Raw genomic sequence first — 17,340 nt, 5'->3', positions numbered from 1 at the left:
TATCTTCGTTGCAAGGGTATACATCGAAGTCATATCCATAAATGCAAGTTTATGGACTTTAGTCTTCAAGGGGATTTTACTAGACACATTTAGTTGTGAAAATCACTTAAACAATGCATCAACCTTGTGTGTTAGAGTTAAGTCCCCCCAAAAGTCACTTGTGTTGTATGAACTACGAATGCATAACATCTTTCAATGTACATGAATGCTCTTCAAAGGAATGTAGCCATATATACTCATAAATTTAGTAAGCTCACAAGCACATGGTAAACTGTGAGTAACTCTAAGTGTGCAACCACAAACAAAACTATCAATACCTATGGTGTCAGCCCGTTGCAACTCATGGAAAATCAGGTCTTGTGCTTCTCTTGATACAAAATTGCGCAACTTTTTATGCAATGTGGTATTAAACTTGTGCTTGATCACATTTATGCTTCTCTGAAATGAAGCCTTAATATTTGTATGCTGCAAGACAAACATAGTATTCAATGCATCCCAACAACTACACAAATCTCTCATGCTATCATGAAACAACCTCTTCAATCTCGCATGTGCGCGTTCAACCTTGTGTTGTAATAAAATAAGATGTAAGCAATTCTCTTAATTTAATAAAATAAAACTTAAGCCAAAAAAATTAATGTCAAATAATTTATGTACCTATTTATTGTTGTGTTTCTAAGATGCATGACTCGATTAGTCTATCCTTGTACAAAATTCTCCTTGAAAGATAAAAACCATGTTTGTTGGACATAGTCAACAAATGTTTTATAATGTGCACGCCGGGTTGTAAAGCTCTTAAAGCGTGCATTATATGATACTTAAAGCGTGCCACTTTTCACCCAAACATCCATGATATTTTGTCACTTTTCACCCTTATCCACAAGGATTTTTCATTTTGCGCTGACATTCTTTGTAATGTGGAACATACATAACAAGTTAGTTGAAGAAGGAAACACAGTCTCCAATACATTCATGAAAGTAAGATCCCTATCATTGACAATAACCTAAGACAACACGTTATCTTTCACAAGCAATCCTTTCAGCTTGCTTAAAGCCCATTCGAAATTATCCGTTCTCTCAAAACTTAAATAAGCAAAGGCAACAGTGAGAGTCATGCTTGCTAAAGTGATACCAACAATTTGTATCACAAATCAACATTGTTGGAAATGAATTCAAGAATTTGATGGAATCTAGGTGTTCCCACATTATTTCTCTGACAACATCTTCATTTGTCCAATCATCTAAACTAGTAAACATATTGGTCACGTTCTATCAACTTCATCAGATGTTATATTTTCGTCCTTGGACTTCTTTCTTGGAGATGATATCTTTGACGTTCATTGTATATGATTTTGATGGTATTAAGATTTGTCTGATCTTGATCTTTGATTGTCAACAAAATTTGACTAGGCTTCACCATGTTTTTCGTTAATTGGTTAACCATGGTTTTTCTTCCTTGCTTAAACGACCAACATATGAATGACCAAACAATGTTTCCATCATTTTATGGTTATGAAAACCACATTAAACAGTAAGTTTCCATCCCATGGTTCTCACAAACCTCTCTTTTAATTTAAAAGGATACCCACATTTTCTTATTTCGGTGGACTTGCGCACTAACTTGTTTCTATATTATTTGTACTTCTTTTCCCCTTTTCACAACTTAGTATAACATGTTTTTTTTTTGTTTTTTATTTTTTTTTACTTTTGACTTGTGAATGAAAATCACAAATCATGCTCCTTTCCCACACGTCAAACCCAATTTAACAAATCATCGCGCTCTTGAGAAATCTAAAACAATCGAAAAAATTATTTAGTAACAAAACACAAACAAATAAACCTTATCAATCATGAAATAACTAGAAAAGTCAGGATAGTTAGGTTGCGCCTATATGTCAACGTCTTCACCACCCACATTTTCATTATTATTATCCCCATATAATCATTCGGCTCGACTCCACATAAAAGGTGGGACTGGTAAACAAATTGACTTCCATTATCTATATTTCCTCATCCAATTGGCATTAACCTTTTCAAATATAAACATATTCCAATCCATTGACTTACATAATCAATACATCAAATATAGTTAGTTGTAAAAAAATGGACAACGAAAACGAGATTTCGTTGTGCAACAAGTTCTAATGCACAATGAAAATATGATTCCGTTGTATATCAACAACACAAAAAATAATGAAATCATGATTTTATTGTGCGAAATTTCATAACGAAATCATGATTCTGTTGGACCATGGAAAAAAAAAAACTTGACAGCATGAGTGCAGAAAATGAAGAGCGGGATAGAGGGAAAGAGAAAAAAAAAAGAAAAAAATGATGAAGAAAGGAAAAGAGGGAGAGGGGAATGAAAATAGGAGAGTTGGGGAAGGATAGGATGGGGTGAAATGAGGAATGGTAGTTTGATAATTAGTGTTAATTGATACAGATGAAAAACAATTTTGTAGGTGCTAACAGTAACACAGAAAATAATCCATATAAGCCTGAACTGGAGGACAAAAAAAAATAAAGACTAAACAAAAACCATGTGGCGATAAAAAATTGTGAAACGAGATATATTTATTAAATAAAACATGAATGATGAAACCTATAAAGTTCTTTACTTTCAAATAAATTTAGGAAGAAAAAGTGTGTTTAAGAACGTATTCTCGGCAATTTTTTGTTTTAAAAATGATTGTACTGTACAAATTAAGTTGGTCATGGTCAAACTCAAAGCCCTCAAGTAAAACCAAAAAATAAAAATGATACTATCTCCCAATCCCATCTCTATCTGCATGCTGCTGAGTTTTCAAACACGTACAAACATAGTTGGTTGATTTGTTGAGTGGTAGGTACCGTAGGTAAAAACAAGACGCACATAAATAAGGTCATACTTATATTATGTAGTTTTGATTTTCGAATTCCATTTTCTCACGTCTCACAAGATTTTTTTAATTCTTTATCTCCTCGTTCCACGATAAGTTTCTTCTTAGTTTTTTTTTTAAACTAATAAATAGATAAAAAATAATACTTTTATAAAATTAATTTTATTAAACAAAGAAAATAATATTAATATTAAATTCAAAAATTAAAATTAAAATTGTTAAAAATATTGATAAAAAATTAATAATACATGATTGAAAAATCAAATATAACATTATTATTTTCGATACTTTTTTTTTCAAATACTAACACTTACTTTTGAGAATTAAGAAGTAAAAAACACAGACATGATCCTTGTTTTTTTTTTTTTTAATTTTATTTTCTTAAATTTTTAACTTTTTCTCTCGTCACCATGGCCTTCTGTGTCTGAGGGAAGGGTCTCTGTTCTCTTCTCCACTGTGCTCTGTTCACCTCGATCGAACCGTACGGTTGGTTCCTTCCAGAACCTTCCAAACCAAAGCTTCGCATCTTCGATCTATCGCACTATCTCACCCTAACCTTCTTCCTCTTTTTATATTTCATTTTTTTTATTCAATTTGAAAGATGAATGCGCGAGGCGAGGTCGGTTCACCGGATCCGTTGGATTCGTTCCCTCCGTTACGGGTTCGGGGATCGGACGGTGCCTCGGACGATTCCGAGTTCGAGCGGTATTGCAGCGCCAACTCGGTGATGGGGACGCCCAGCACCAGCATGAGCCTCTGCAGCGCCGTTACGCTCTTCCACGAATTCTCCGATTGCGATTTCGCTTCTGCCGGCGGCGAGGGTTTCGAGAATTTCAGTTTGGGAAAAGGAGCCGCGGAGGTGAATCGCGGCGGCGGCGGCGACCGGAGGCGGAGTTTGCGGTACGGTTCCAGTGGATTGGAGATGTACGGTGATTGCAGTGAGGAGCTCTCTATGACAGCGCTCGATTCGTCGGAGTTTATCGGGCTTAATTATCGGATCGAAGAGTCGAAAGGGAACGGTGAAGTGAGTGGTGGAAATGGTTTTGAATTGGAAATTGAGAAAAGAGAAGAAGAAGAAGTGGAAGAAGAAAAGGAGGAGGAGGAAGAAAAGGAGGAGGAGGAAGAAGAGGAGTTATCGGAGGGTGATGATTCTATGTATGACTATGGTAGTGATGGTGATGGTGGAAATGAAATGTATTTGTGGAAAAATAAAGGTTATTTTGAGGAGCCGGAAGTGAGAAACGAGAACTCTTTGTTTATGAATTCTTCCGTGGCATTTGGATCGCGAGACCTGGATGATTTTTTGTTGCAGAGTGGTGACATTTCTGTCATGCCTGATCTGTTTCAGAATCAGCGAAAAAAGAATGATGGAGTGAATATGGGTTCTGGTCGAAATGAGGAAGGGAAAGATGAAAAGTACGTGGTCAGAGGCAATGAAGTTGAAGAAACTAAAGATGTTGGTTATTTTGATTCTGTAGAGGAGGTTAGGGATAGCGAAATTTCTGCAGATTGCGATCATGTTCGAGATTCTGATATGCTTGCTAACATAGTGGAAAGTTCTCCCTCAATAGATTGTCGGAACCATGTTGAACCGCAGGTCCAAGGTTCTGATGATTTGGTTAGTTGTCCTGAAACTTCGTCTATTGTCAAGGTCGATGAAGTTGATTTGGATATGCTGGCGAAAGAAGCTCCTCCTCGGAATATGGGTTTGGATGTTAATGATGGTGGTAGCATGGAAAAGGGGAATATCAACAGTGAAGAAGCTATTGCCGCTTGTGATGCTCATGGTTTAAAGTCAGAGTTGGATGATTCTAAGTTCAATCTTGATTGCCTTAGTGCTAGCCGATTTGATAGAAGTTCTTCCATTCCATCCAACCATCTTGGGAATGTTAACGCAAAATCATTTGAGAGTCTTGAGCAAATTGAGCCAGTGTTGGACTATGGAATGAGGAAAACATTAGAGAAGTCTTCCACTTCAACAAATCTTTTAGAAAAAAGTCCTGTGGTATCTAAGGTGAGCAGTGCATCCCATTGTCTTTCAAGTTATCATTTTCAATTCAACCATCAGTTAATATTTGCTACTTCAATTTTGTAAAATTTTAGTTAATATGTAATGCATAGTTTAAATTGTGATTGTAGTTTTGTTGTGGTCATAGTTGCACTATGGCTGTTGTGGGCCAAAACGTAGCACAGTTATGGTGTGATGTAGTTGTGGTATAGCTACAACCAAGATGTAGTGGCTGCATAAAGTGGTGTGGTCTGTGATTTAAAACATTGTGTAAACCCATTGGAGTGACATTTCTTACTCTGTATTAACTATGTAAGCATAATTTTCAGGAAGATGAATTTGGCTGAGTAATGAAATTATTTATTACTAATTCTATAAGATGTTTTCAATTGAAGCTAGAGCCTGAATTATTTATTACTTATTCTATAAGATGTTTTCAATTGAAACTAGAGCTTGGAATCTGAATTATTAAATATTTGTTGAATTTTGTAAGGTTGGATGAATGAGTCAACTAGCCCTATCATTTTCTTATTTTTACTGTCAAGAAAGATTGCTTTTATACCATGTCTCATAAATAAAGATGGTGAGAAATGTGGTCATAGACTTATAATTTGAAGTGACTCATTTTGGCTGCATATTTACTTGAGTTGACATTGTGGAAAAAATCATTCTACCTATATTGGGTTTAATATTTCACTAAATATTGCAGACAGAAGACTTTGAGCTAAATGAATTCTATGATGAGGTTGTTCAGGAAATGGAAGAAATTTTACTGGAATCTGTGGATTCTCCTGGGACTAGGCTTTCCATGCGTGACAGATTTGCTGAGCCTCAATTTTCTATGCCTTCAAGAGACGGTGGATTGACTGCTTCTACTTCTAGTAAAGATGATGCTTACCTGCTAGTTCAGTGCCCAAGAAAAATAGATAGGATTGAAGTGGTAGGTGCAAGGCAGAAGAAAGGGGATGTTTCTTTCAGTGAAAGATTAGTTGGAGTGAAGGAATACACTGTGTATAAAATAAAAGTGTGGAGTGGCAAGGATCAGTGGGAGGTTGAAAGGAGATATCGTGATTTCCTCACTCTCTATCGGTACATGAAAACCTTATTCTATGAGCAAGGCTGGAAATTACCTTTGCCATGGTCTTCAGTTGAAAAGGAAACCCAGATATTTAGAAGTGCATCGCCTGATATTATTGTGAAGAGGAGTGTTCTCATTCAAGAGTGTTTACAGTCTATTATCCGTTCCAGGTTTTCTTTAAGTCCTCCCAGAGCATTGATTTGGTTTATATCCCATCAAGATTCATATCCTATTTCACCTGTGTCAAATGCACCAGTGTCTCAGTCTTCTTTTACAAGAGGGGAAAATACCAGAAGCATTTCCAATTTAGGAAAAACAATTTCACTTATAGTTGAAATTCCACCAAACAAATCTGTGAAACAGTTGTTAGAAGCACAACATCACACCTGTGCTGGATGCCATAAGCATTTTGATGATGGAAAAACTTTGATTCGGGATTTTGTACAGACATTTGGATGGGGGAAGCCTCGACTTTGTGAATACACGGGCCAGTTGTTTTGCTCTTCTTGCCACACAAATGAGACCGCAGTCTTGCCAGCCAGGGTTTTACATCATTGGGATTTCACTCACTATCCTGTTTCTCAGCTGGCAAAATCCTATCTGGATTCTATATATGAACAGGTAAATTTAATACTAATGTTTGTCTTTTACAATATTGTTTTCGCATTATGATCTTTCATATTCTTTTTTATTTTGATCAGCAAAGATAAATTATATTAATATAAAAGATAAGTACAAGAGGTACTAGTATAATTGCAATGTTTCAAAAGTGATTTACAACCTATGGAATCCCAATACAAGCTGAAATGCAAGAATTAAGTTTCCATAGGTGTGGCTTAGTATAGACATCCCTCCACAAAATTGACCTAAATAGAAATCCCCCCCTGATTACAAAATCCAATCCTAATATTGCTGGCCCAGGATTGAAAAGAAATATCAAATCCTTTTTCCAGATTTTTGAGCCAAACCCTGCAGAAAAAGATTGCATCGTCCATCATCTTTTGACCATTGAAAGTTTCATTTGAGAAAACTATTCTGTTTCTATGAAACCAAATGCACCAAGTTAAGGATACCCACCACATTTGCCATCTCTGAGATCTAATATCCTTGAGGTAACCATGAAAATGTTGAAGGAAGTGTTCTCTAGGTGATTCCGGGGAAGCACCAGCCACATTCAACCAAGACAATGATTCCCACCATAGAGGCAAGATTTTATCACAGTTGAAGAATAAGTGAGATGCATCCTCATCACTAGATCTGCAGAAAGGGCAAGAAACATCATTTAAATCCACATTCCTCCTTTTCAAATTCACCTTTGTTGGGATCCTATCCCTAATTAATCTCCAAGTGAAATGTGACACTTTACTTGGAATATTAGAAACATTATGTGTACTATTAGAAAACTTTATGATCTTTCATATGAATGCTTATGTCCAAAGTTTCTATGTGTAATATTAGAAAACTTTTGTAGTTGAGAAAGTAAAGGAAAACACAAGAAGGTGAGAGAAAGTTCTGAAAGCAAATCTCTGAATTGAATGGTTAGGATCAAATTACATGACTGTATATTTATAGTTGTAGATGTAGTTAAAGATTTGTTAGGACAACTCTAAATTCTAATGGAGAAACTCTTATGAGTTGGTAAAATAATTTTATAGAATTTCACACACTTTTCCATGATGCATTGCTGCATCATTTTTACTATTTTAGGGTATTTTGGATTTACGGTAGGAGTGTTCCAAAAGTATGTTTGAGAGTAAAATCAGTTTGGGGTTATGTTTGGTTACCCCTAAAAGCATGTTGCAGAGTAAGATTTTGCTTGGAACTCAGTTTTAGAGAAGTACGACTTGGGATACTTTTGCATAGCTAGTTTGCAACCTTCAATCCAAACATGCACTTAAGCAACTTAACTAAATTTTTACTCCAATTCATCAACTCAAAAATGTTTCTTAAATGGACCACACTCCCTACTCCACACAGTTATATTTGTGGGACAACAAAATACAATTACAAAATTTGTGGAACCCAACAAAAATTAGAAAATTGCAATTGCTCATAAGAAGACTGTTAAAACAACCTATGAATTATGGAGAGGTCATCAACATAGTTTAACACCCTATGAAGAAGACTGGTAAAACACCAATGATTGCTATTTGCTAGTTTAAAAGAATACTGCTTATTTGCATTTACAATTAGCATTGGCATATAGATTGTGAAATGATGCAACTTAACTACAGTTATCCATATTGATGCGTGTTAAGATCTTATTGGCTCATTACATGTTCATATCAAACTTTTATGGACCTTCTTGGTAAATGTTGTAGCTCAATTGGTCTTTCTATATTTTCTCTTCAGTGTTGAGCTGTCATTAACTTGAATTTGGATCCAATTTCCTTCCAAGAGTCCCCAGGAAGTGATCCAGGAAGAAAATAATGTATAACTCTTGGATTGGACATGGAAATATTTGTGTTGTTTATGTTGGATTTGTGTTGTGTTATTACTTAGTTGTGGTTGTTTATCGATCAATAGACTAGATGCATGCTATACTTTTCCTTCCTGTCCTTTCTTTCTTTGTATATTTGAAGTTATTCTTACTATTTACCTTGCATTTTTTTTTCGTACGAAATTTCTCCTGCAGCCCATGCTTTGTGTCACTGCCGTTAATCCCTTCCTTTTGTCAAAGGTCCCAGCCTTGCTTCATATTATGAGTGTCAGAAAAAAGATAGGTACAATGCTTCCATATGTTCGCTGCCCATTTCGGAGGTCTATCAACAGAGGACTTGGAAACAGGAGATATCTTCTTGAAAGCAATGACTTTTTTGCTCTTAGAGATTTGATTGATCTTTCCAGAGGAGTCTTTGCTGGTTAGCTTCTATTTTTGGCTTATTGTTTCTTTGTGCCTTGAATGAAAGTTTATTTCAATTAGTTTCCACTTACATGTGTTTCACTTCTTTTGATAAATCTTGGTTTGATGCAATGATGTTGAAAGCCCAGTCTTGATGCATGCACAGACATGCATTACTTTCTTCTTACACCGAAATTTATGTTTAATCAGTTAGATTCTATTGCTGATTTCTTCTGTTTTTCATTCCTAATGGGACAAGTTTATTAACCATTATGTACTTTGAATATATTCATGGTGTGGCTGAATATAGATTTGTATAAATTATAGGGAATAAATGTTGTTGCAGAATATCCGTTTTTGGAACTGGTCTGATAAATCTCTCTCTGCCCTATGGTACCTAGTCATTATCGGTTCTTGATTAACTTCTAAACAGATAGCATGGAAGGCATATGTTATCTCAACCATGTGAGGTAACAGCAATAACTAGTATCAGGAAGTTATTGCTCATATGACCTTCATGCACATTGTGTGTTTCATTTCTTTCTTTCTTGATACTAGGATTTTCATGATGGAGCCAATGTAGTATCTTCATGCACATTGTGTATCGAGGAAAATCATGATGGAGCCAATGTAGTATCTTCATGCACATTGTGTGTTTCATTTCTTTCTTTCTTTCTTGTGAACATAGAGCTGCAGGCTATGTTAATTTTGAAGTTTTTGCATTCCCTGTATCTAGTGTTTATGATTGATAACTTTTATGCAGCACTTCCTGTGATGGTGGAAACTTTATCAAGGAAAATCCTGGAACACATTACTGACCAATGCCTTATATGCTGCGATGTGGGAGACCCCTGCAATGCCCGACAAGATTGCAGTGACCCATCTTCACTCATTTTCCCATTTCAGGTGTGTATCTGCCAATAGCTAAGATTTTATAGTACCAGGGGAAAACAGGTATTCTGTGCCTAACTGTTTTTTTCATGTTTTTTTTTAAATAAAAAGTAAAATAATAGAAGTTAGTGGGTGGTTGGTGAACTTTTTTTTTTTTTAAATAGTAACTTATTAATGTAGTTAGAGATAAAATGGGAATAAGATGAGCATAAAAATGTGTCCACCAAAATATCCTATTTCTTTTATATATAGTTATAAATTGTAAATAAATGTAATTATAGGAATACAATGGACATAAAAATATGTACTAGAAGATACCCTATTTCCTTTGTATAGAGTTATAGATATAATTTATTAATGAAAGAATAATATATCAGTGAGAAAAGCAATGGTTCCTTAGAATTTGAATCAGGCTCCTAGGTGGCTAGGTTTACAATAGAGGATAAAGTGCAGCAGGGATCTGTTGATGAATAAATTAAATTAGATTTGGCAAAGTATACTTGCACAGAAAGAGGTTTACGGATCTCACAAACATTTTGTGAACAATTGATTTTTGTGAAGTAAAGAGGAAAGAATACGAGAGAAAAAATGTATGGTAATAATGGAGTCTGAGATATCATTTTAAAATTGTCTGTGACTCTGCATATAACAACACTGTTTGAATTTTTTATTTTACGATCTGTAACAGTTTACATAGAATGGATTTGGTGCACGGAACAGTTTAGGTGTACCATGTATACTTTAGAGGATCTAAATTGAATTCGATAGGCTAGTTTTAATTGTTTTGCATGAGGCTCAATTTTCTGGTTATTGTTGCAGTAGACCCCAGGGAATCATTTCTAGTGTATTAGGGCCTGTTCAATTTGCTTTTCAATTTTTGTTTTTAAAAACTATTTTTCAAAATAAGTTTTCAGAATAGTTTTTCAAAAATAATGAAAAAAAATCGTTTGATAAGTAGTTTTCACTTTTCAGCAACCCTTTCTTATTCCTCCTTCCTCACAACCCGAACCAACTCACCAACCAAAACCCCCACCACCGACCACCTTCCCGCCGCCACCACCGTCACCGTCGTGCGCTGCCACCTACCTTTCTCTCCCCTCCGCGCGCGACATCACCTCTAAGCTCCTCCTCCGTCGCGCGTCGTTCTCTCTCTCCCAGATCCACACTCCGCCATCGTGACCCACCCGCACCAGACGCGCGCGCCGCCGCTCGACAACAACCAACCACTGCGCACACCACATCAGGCCTCACTGTCGCCGTCACGCCACCATCTGCGACCAGATCGACGTCATGCATTGCTTCCACCTTCAGATATGAGCGCATGCGACCCTTTCCGTGACTCAACTCTTTTCGGAAGGTGTTATTAGGGTTTTGGAAGGGGCAATTCTCAGTCAGAGAAGAGAATCCGAAAAGCAAAACATGGAAAAGCTGTTTTTGTTTTTTAGTTTTAAAAACTAGAATAAGAGAACAGTTTCTAAGAATTAACTACTCAAACAAGTTTTTTAATTTTTAAGTTTCTAAAAACTAAAAACAGTTTTCAAAAAGAGAAAACAAACAGGCCCTTATTTTCCACTTTTAACTTCTATGCCTCTTTACTGCTACTACCTTATACTAAATACACTTCTATGTCTAGGGGCTGTGTGCTAATCCATTAAAGATCTGTTACTGACACAGCCAACTCTAGTAGAGAAAAAAGACAAAAAATTAGAAGAAAAAGAGAAAACACGCCATTTTCAGCTGTTGATTAATCCTGCTTCCTGTTTCTACTTTCTATTTGACACATTTCACAAATCCAATAAACCCTGTGTGGGGTCCAACTTTGTGGGTGAAAGAAATGGTTACAAGTTGAACTATTTATTTTAAATCTATCCATCCATTTACCTAAAAATATGGAACTGGATTCCACGAACTGGATATTTTGGGGTCTTGTCTGTTTAGGCACATACCAGAAGTTCTGCATTTACCTCAGGTTAAAGCTAGCAAAGGGGGTGTTGGGATGGTAGTTAGTTTCGCCGTGGGAATATTGAAGAGCCATGCTTCTTGAGGCTCATGCTTGACCTATGTTTGTTAATTATCATAAAGGAAAAATGACTATTTTGACAGAATTTACTGTAGTCCAGAGTTAGGATTTTTCATGGGGGTTGGGGGCATTACTATTTTGTCTTATGAAAGAGTTAAAAGCCATTCCCTATGTTGCTTCAAGACCAGGAATCAATCCCATTTATGCTATTCTTTAATGCCTATTCATCTTCACTTTTTATCCATTTCATTTTCATAGTTTGAAATTCTTCTAATATAATGTAAAGTAGCAGTCTCAATCTAAACCTGAATTATCACCAGGAAGACGACATTGAAAGGTGCAAAGCTTGTCAGTTGGTGTTCCATAAGCGTTGCTTTAAAAATCTTGCAAACTGTCCATGTGGGGCTCAACTCAGATTGAATGAGACAAGGAGCTTAACTAACAGAGCAAGCCAAAGAGGAGGAGGTGGTGAATCAAGAGGAGCTTTGAACTTGTTAGGCATGGGACTGAGTTCTGGGTTGTCACCTAGGTTCCTCTCTGGATTATTTACGAAAGAAAAGCCAGAGAAGACTAGGGAGCATAAAGACGAAAATATTATTTTGATGGGTTCCTTACCAAGTACCTCTTTATGATCACAACCTGTACCGTCTATATCTTACGTTGATCAGCTATACCATCCATATTACATCTTAGGATGCTTCTTCAATAATCACAAATGTCCATGTATTCGGTTTTTGAATTTGTCATTCGTTGTAAAAAAAATATATATTCATGTATAGTGTGAAGTCATGTTTCTTCAAAAAGCATTATTTTCCTTTACCTATGTTAAAATAGGAGAAACAAAGAGAAATTAAGTCTGATGGTGGTTGTGTCGGCCAAAAAGCTCTTTGAAGGTGCGGCAGCGTTGACTGTGATCAGAAGAAGTCATCGAAAAAAAATCATCAGAAAAGATGTAGCGTGTTGAAGGCTCCACCGGGGATAATGGACCCTTGGTGAGACACGGTTCTTGTTATTTCTCTGTCAGGTTCTAGATACAATGTTTAAGAAGAATGTGTTTGTTTTGAAGGAGAGAAAAAATATAAAAGGGATGGGATCCACACCTCTTATGTTTTAATTTAATTAAGAAAAAGTTCTTTTATTTCTTTTTTCTTTATTTTTTTCTTCTAAATCAAACACACCATAGAATAGAAGAATCAAAGGAAAATTGACCGGAAATCATGTAGGTGATAAAATCGGTGAAATCATTACTTCAAGATTTAATGATTTAACCGTAGTTAAAAATGGTGATTGAATTAGTTTTATATTTTAATCTTACTTAATATTTTAAGTAATAAAATAATATAGAATTATAAAAAATAGGATCTAAAAATTATAATCTAATATAAATGTCTAAATGATATATTTCATAAGATAAAAATTAATTATAATTGAAAAAATAATTAATACTTATCTGAAATATGTCGGTATGTATTTTTATTTATCTTAAAAATATTTTAGATTAAATAAAAGAAATAATAATATCAATTCAATACCGGTTTTCATCCATATTGAACCGGTTTGATCAGTTCTCATTGATTTTGAAATGGCTCAGATTTTTGAAGTGTCTAGATAGATTCCGAATTGAACATGTTAATCCGATCCGATTTTTAAAAACATCGATTTTTTCATTCAAGGCACGTATCAAACACCCAGAAAGAAAATGGTTGGTGGTCCATGTGTACTGACGATACTGAAAGTTTATCGATTGTATTAATATTTAATTTAATATAATGTATTAATATACTGAAAGTCCATGATTTCTAACTCTAAGATTGAAAATTGACGAGAGGAAAAAAAATGGTTGGTGGTTTATGTGGTGATGCCTACTGAAAGTTTATCGATTGTATTAATATTTAATATAATTAATTTATAAAATGCATTTTTTAAAAATTAAATAATGAATCTAATATTAATAAATTTATAAATAAATATAATACTTTATCTCAGAATGTTTTTTTACTAAATGATTTTTTTAGAAGATACTTAATTATTTGACTACATATTATAAATACTACAATATTTGATGTTATTAAACAAAACAAAAAATAGTAAATTTATGTATAGTATAATAAATAATAAATGCGACAGGTAATAAATATAATATATTTATTAAATATAATATTTAATATTATTCAATAGTCCACTTTACTTAAGAAAAGTCTTCGATTTGGTAAGTATATTCCATTTCAATTTATATCATGTTTAGGTTTTGACCTAGCAACTAAGGTGTAATCAATTTTATGAATTTTATAAAAAAATATTAGATAACTTCTTAATATATTAGCTTGTATGTATTTAATTAATGGTTAAATTAGTCATTTGATTCTTATAATTTCATGGTTCTTACCTTTTTAGTCTCTATAGTTTGAAAATAGTTTTTTTAGTTCCTATAATTTATATTTTAATTATCTTTTAATTTCTGTAGTTTAAAATCCCTGTCGTTTAAAAGTGTTCTTTTTAGTCCTTGTAGCTCATTTGATTGAGTAATGTAACTTTCTAATATAGTCTTCAATTTCCGTAGAAACAAAAAGACAATCCTAAAAAGAATATTTAATGTAGCATTGATTTTATAAAATAACATTTATATCGTAACAAATTTTCTCCTCTTAAACATCATATACACTAGAATAGAGAGAGTATATATCTAGAGAGAGAGACGACATATCATATGAGAATGATGATGGTTAATCATAACTCTTAAATTAAAATGAAAGACTACAAACACGTTTTAAATTCTAATTAAAAACTTATATAACCATAAAATCTCTATAAGATAGAACAAGTAAAAAAAAATCAAATATATTAAAGATTTAATTTACGTCAAGATTGTCACTACAACCACCACTATCACCATGATTGATGACATGACCACCCTCATCGCCACCAACATGATCGTAATCGCTATCGTTGACTGTACAGTGGTGGCAACGACAATAGCAATGATCATGTTGGTGGTGATAACAATGATCATAACGGCGATCACAATGTTGATAATGGTGGCGGTGGTTGTCAATCATGGTGGTGGTTGTGGTGGCATAAACAATCGTGTTATATAATGGTTAAGGTTCTAATATAAGTATTAAGAAATATAATTAATTTATTGAATTTCATAAAAAAATTAAGTAAATTTTTAATATATTCTTTATTTATCTAATTAATTGTCCATTTACTTTTATTATATACTATTTTCACTAACTATTGAATAATAATAACTATGATCATTTCTCACCTGATAAAACACTAACTAAATTAATTATTAAAAATTTCATTTTTAAATGATTAATATTACATAATTTTGCATTATCTTTTATGTATAAAAATGTATAAAGGGGATAACATTTTGTGTAACCACTATTTGGTGTTCATATTTTTGTACTTTATCTACCTTTTATAAATATCCACTATTAATTCTTTTTTCATAATTTTTTGTAATTTTTTAACTTCTTATTTTTTTATTATATTATTATTATTTAAAAAATTTAGAGAGGCATGAATTCTCGACTAGTATCTTTTAATTTGATTTATGTGTTATTCTTCTATCAATATTTTAAAAATTGAATTTTGAATGAATTTGAATTAAGATAACTAAATTTGACCACATAAGTAGTTTCAATTTTATTAGGCTATCAATATATTATGGTTAAAGAGTTAGTATGATAAGTAAGTTTAAAATTTTATTGTGCTACCAAGATTTAAATTTATTTATTATATAATTAATTATAATTCTAATTATTATAAAATTTTTGAAAAGTTAAAATTTTGGTTAGAGTTATCTTTTATTGTATAATTAATTATAATTCTAACTTTATAAAATTTTAAAAAAATTCAAATTTTGGTTAGAGAGTCTTATCTTCTATCACGCTAGCAATATGCTGTGGTTAGAGAGTTAGTAGGCTAGCAATGTATTGTGGTTAAAGTTTTATTACGCTAACAAGATTTAAATTTATTTATTATATAATTAATTATAATTCTAATTATTATAAATTTTTTGAAAAGTTAAAACTTTGGTTAGAGTTATCTTTTATCATATAATTAATTATAATTCTAACTATTATAAAATTTAAAAAAAAATAAAATTTTGGTTAGAGAGTCTTACCTTTTATTATATAATTAATTATAACTATAAATATTATAAAAAATTAACGGATTTTATTTTTGGTTCCTAATAAAATTATTTTTTGCGTTAAGTCCCTAATAAAATAAGAAAATTTATTTTTGATCCTTTTTTTTGTTTTAATCCTTCTAATATATCTATTTTTCGTTCTTGTCTCTATAGTATGCAGATACTTTTCTATTAGTCTCTATCAAGTATTTTTTCAAAGGGACTTATAGAAAATGAACAAAATTTTATAAGGACTAAAATAAAATAACAATAACTAAAAATAAAATTTTTGTATTATTAGGAACTTAATGAAAAAATTATTAGAAATCCAAAACAAAATTTTGCTAATTTATTAGGGACTAAAAACATATTTAAATTTTTTTATGAAATTAGAACTATGTCTTGCTTCATTGATAAAAAAAATTTCTTCATTCACCACTGCTACCATTCATGCTAATTAATGAAAGAATTTAATTTTATGAATGTTTGTTTCAAATGGAAATATTATGTTTGTTTTAAAGATCACGTGGTGAAATGTTATTTGAATCAATTAGATAAAGGAGGAAGTTATAACTTCCCCGTTATTAATTAACCTCTCTCATCCACTCTCTTAGTAAACCACCATCCATGCTCTAGAAAAGTTTAAAATAATTATAAAAAAAAATCACCTATAATTCCATCTACCTAAGTCCAAACCAAAAGCACCCACATAGTGGAGAAGGAGAAAATAATGTCAAAGGTTGAAGGCTCCAAGTATGAGGAACTTAGGATGCAGAGAATTGCAAAGAATCAAACAAAATAGAAGCTTTAGGATTGTCCAAATTGGTCACCATTCTCAAAGAGAGAATTCAAAAAGCTAAGAAAAAGAATAAAAAGAAGGCCAATGATGATGAAGAAGACTATATGTACCTGAATATGAAGGAGGACTTGGATTAAATTCTTCACGTGAAAATTACGAACGACAAACATGGTGAGTTTGCTACTACAAATGATCTTGAGTCACGAAAAAGAAAGATAACTCTTGAATTTTTTTCAATATAATGCTAATATGCATTATTTTGTTAATAGATGAGTGGGGTAGTTTTGTGAGTGAGAGTAAGATATATATTGTGTGTATTGATGATCTAAACAACTTTTCAGTGCAAGAAACAATTTAGTTAAAAACAATGTACCCGTGTACCATGTGAGGTCTTTCTTTTCCATAGGAAATTGGCTTCATTTTCTTTATCTATCTACATCTTGCTTAAAAATAATTCTCAATAAAAATTCACTCTTGCTTAAAAAAATAAAATTAGTTAGTGATTAAGTGTGCCGTAAGTGTATCATTTGATGCTAGGAAGTTAAATTTGGAGAATTGGTTAATTTCAATTGTAAAGTGTATATATGTTGTTTATGAATTGATCTATTCTTTTAGGCGTGAAAAAATTGAGATATAAATTTTCCATTAAATATTCAAACTTTCTTGATTTATTACAATTATA

The 17,340-nt window shown here is 32.8% G+C and overlaps 1 protein-coding gene across 3 annotated transcripts; it reads left to right on the top strand.

Moving 5' to 3' along the window:
• Positions 1-3,237: 3,237 nt before the first annotated feature.
• On the top strand, positions 3,238-12,832 carry LOC114409836. Of its 3 annotated transcripts, none has more exons than XM_028373470.1 (5): positions 3,238-4,893; positions 5,597-6,586; positions 8,601-8,826; positions 9,571-9,713; positions 12,043-12,281. In XM_028373470.1, exons 1-5 carry the CDS (start codon positions 3,481-3,483, stop codon positions 12,136-12,138), a joined length of 2,868 nt encoding a protein of 955 aa, XP_028229271.1. In that variant the 5' UTR covers positions 3,238-3,480; the 3' UTR covers positions 12,139-12,281. The 3 variants fall into 3 exon arrangements, with proteins under 3 accessions (XP_028229271.1, XP_028229270.1, XP_028229269.1); XM_028373469.1 differs by having other exon boundaries at positions 3,240-4,893; positions 5,642-6,586; positions 12,039-12,832; XM_028373468.1 differs by having other exon boundaries at positions 3,241-4,893; positions 12,039-12,832.
• Positions 12,833-17,340: the final 4,508 nt, after the last annotated feature.

The sequence above is a fragment of the Glycine soja genome, chromosome 4 (assembly GCF_004193775.1).
Source record: "Glycine soja cultivar W05 chromosome 4, ASM419377v2, whole genome shotgun sequence".
NCBI classification, from domain to species: Eukaryota; Viridiplantae; Streptophyta; class Magnoliopsida; order Fabales; family Fabaceae; genus Glycine; species Glycine soja.
This window is presented reverse-complemented; position numbering and strand designations above follow the sequence as displayed.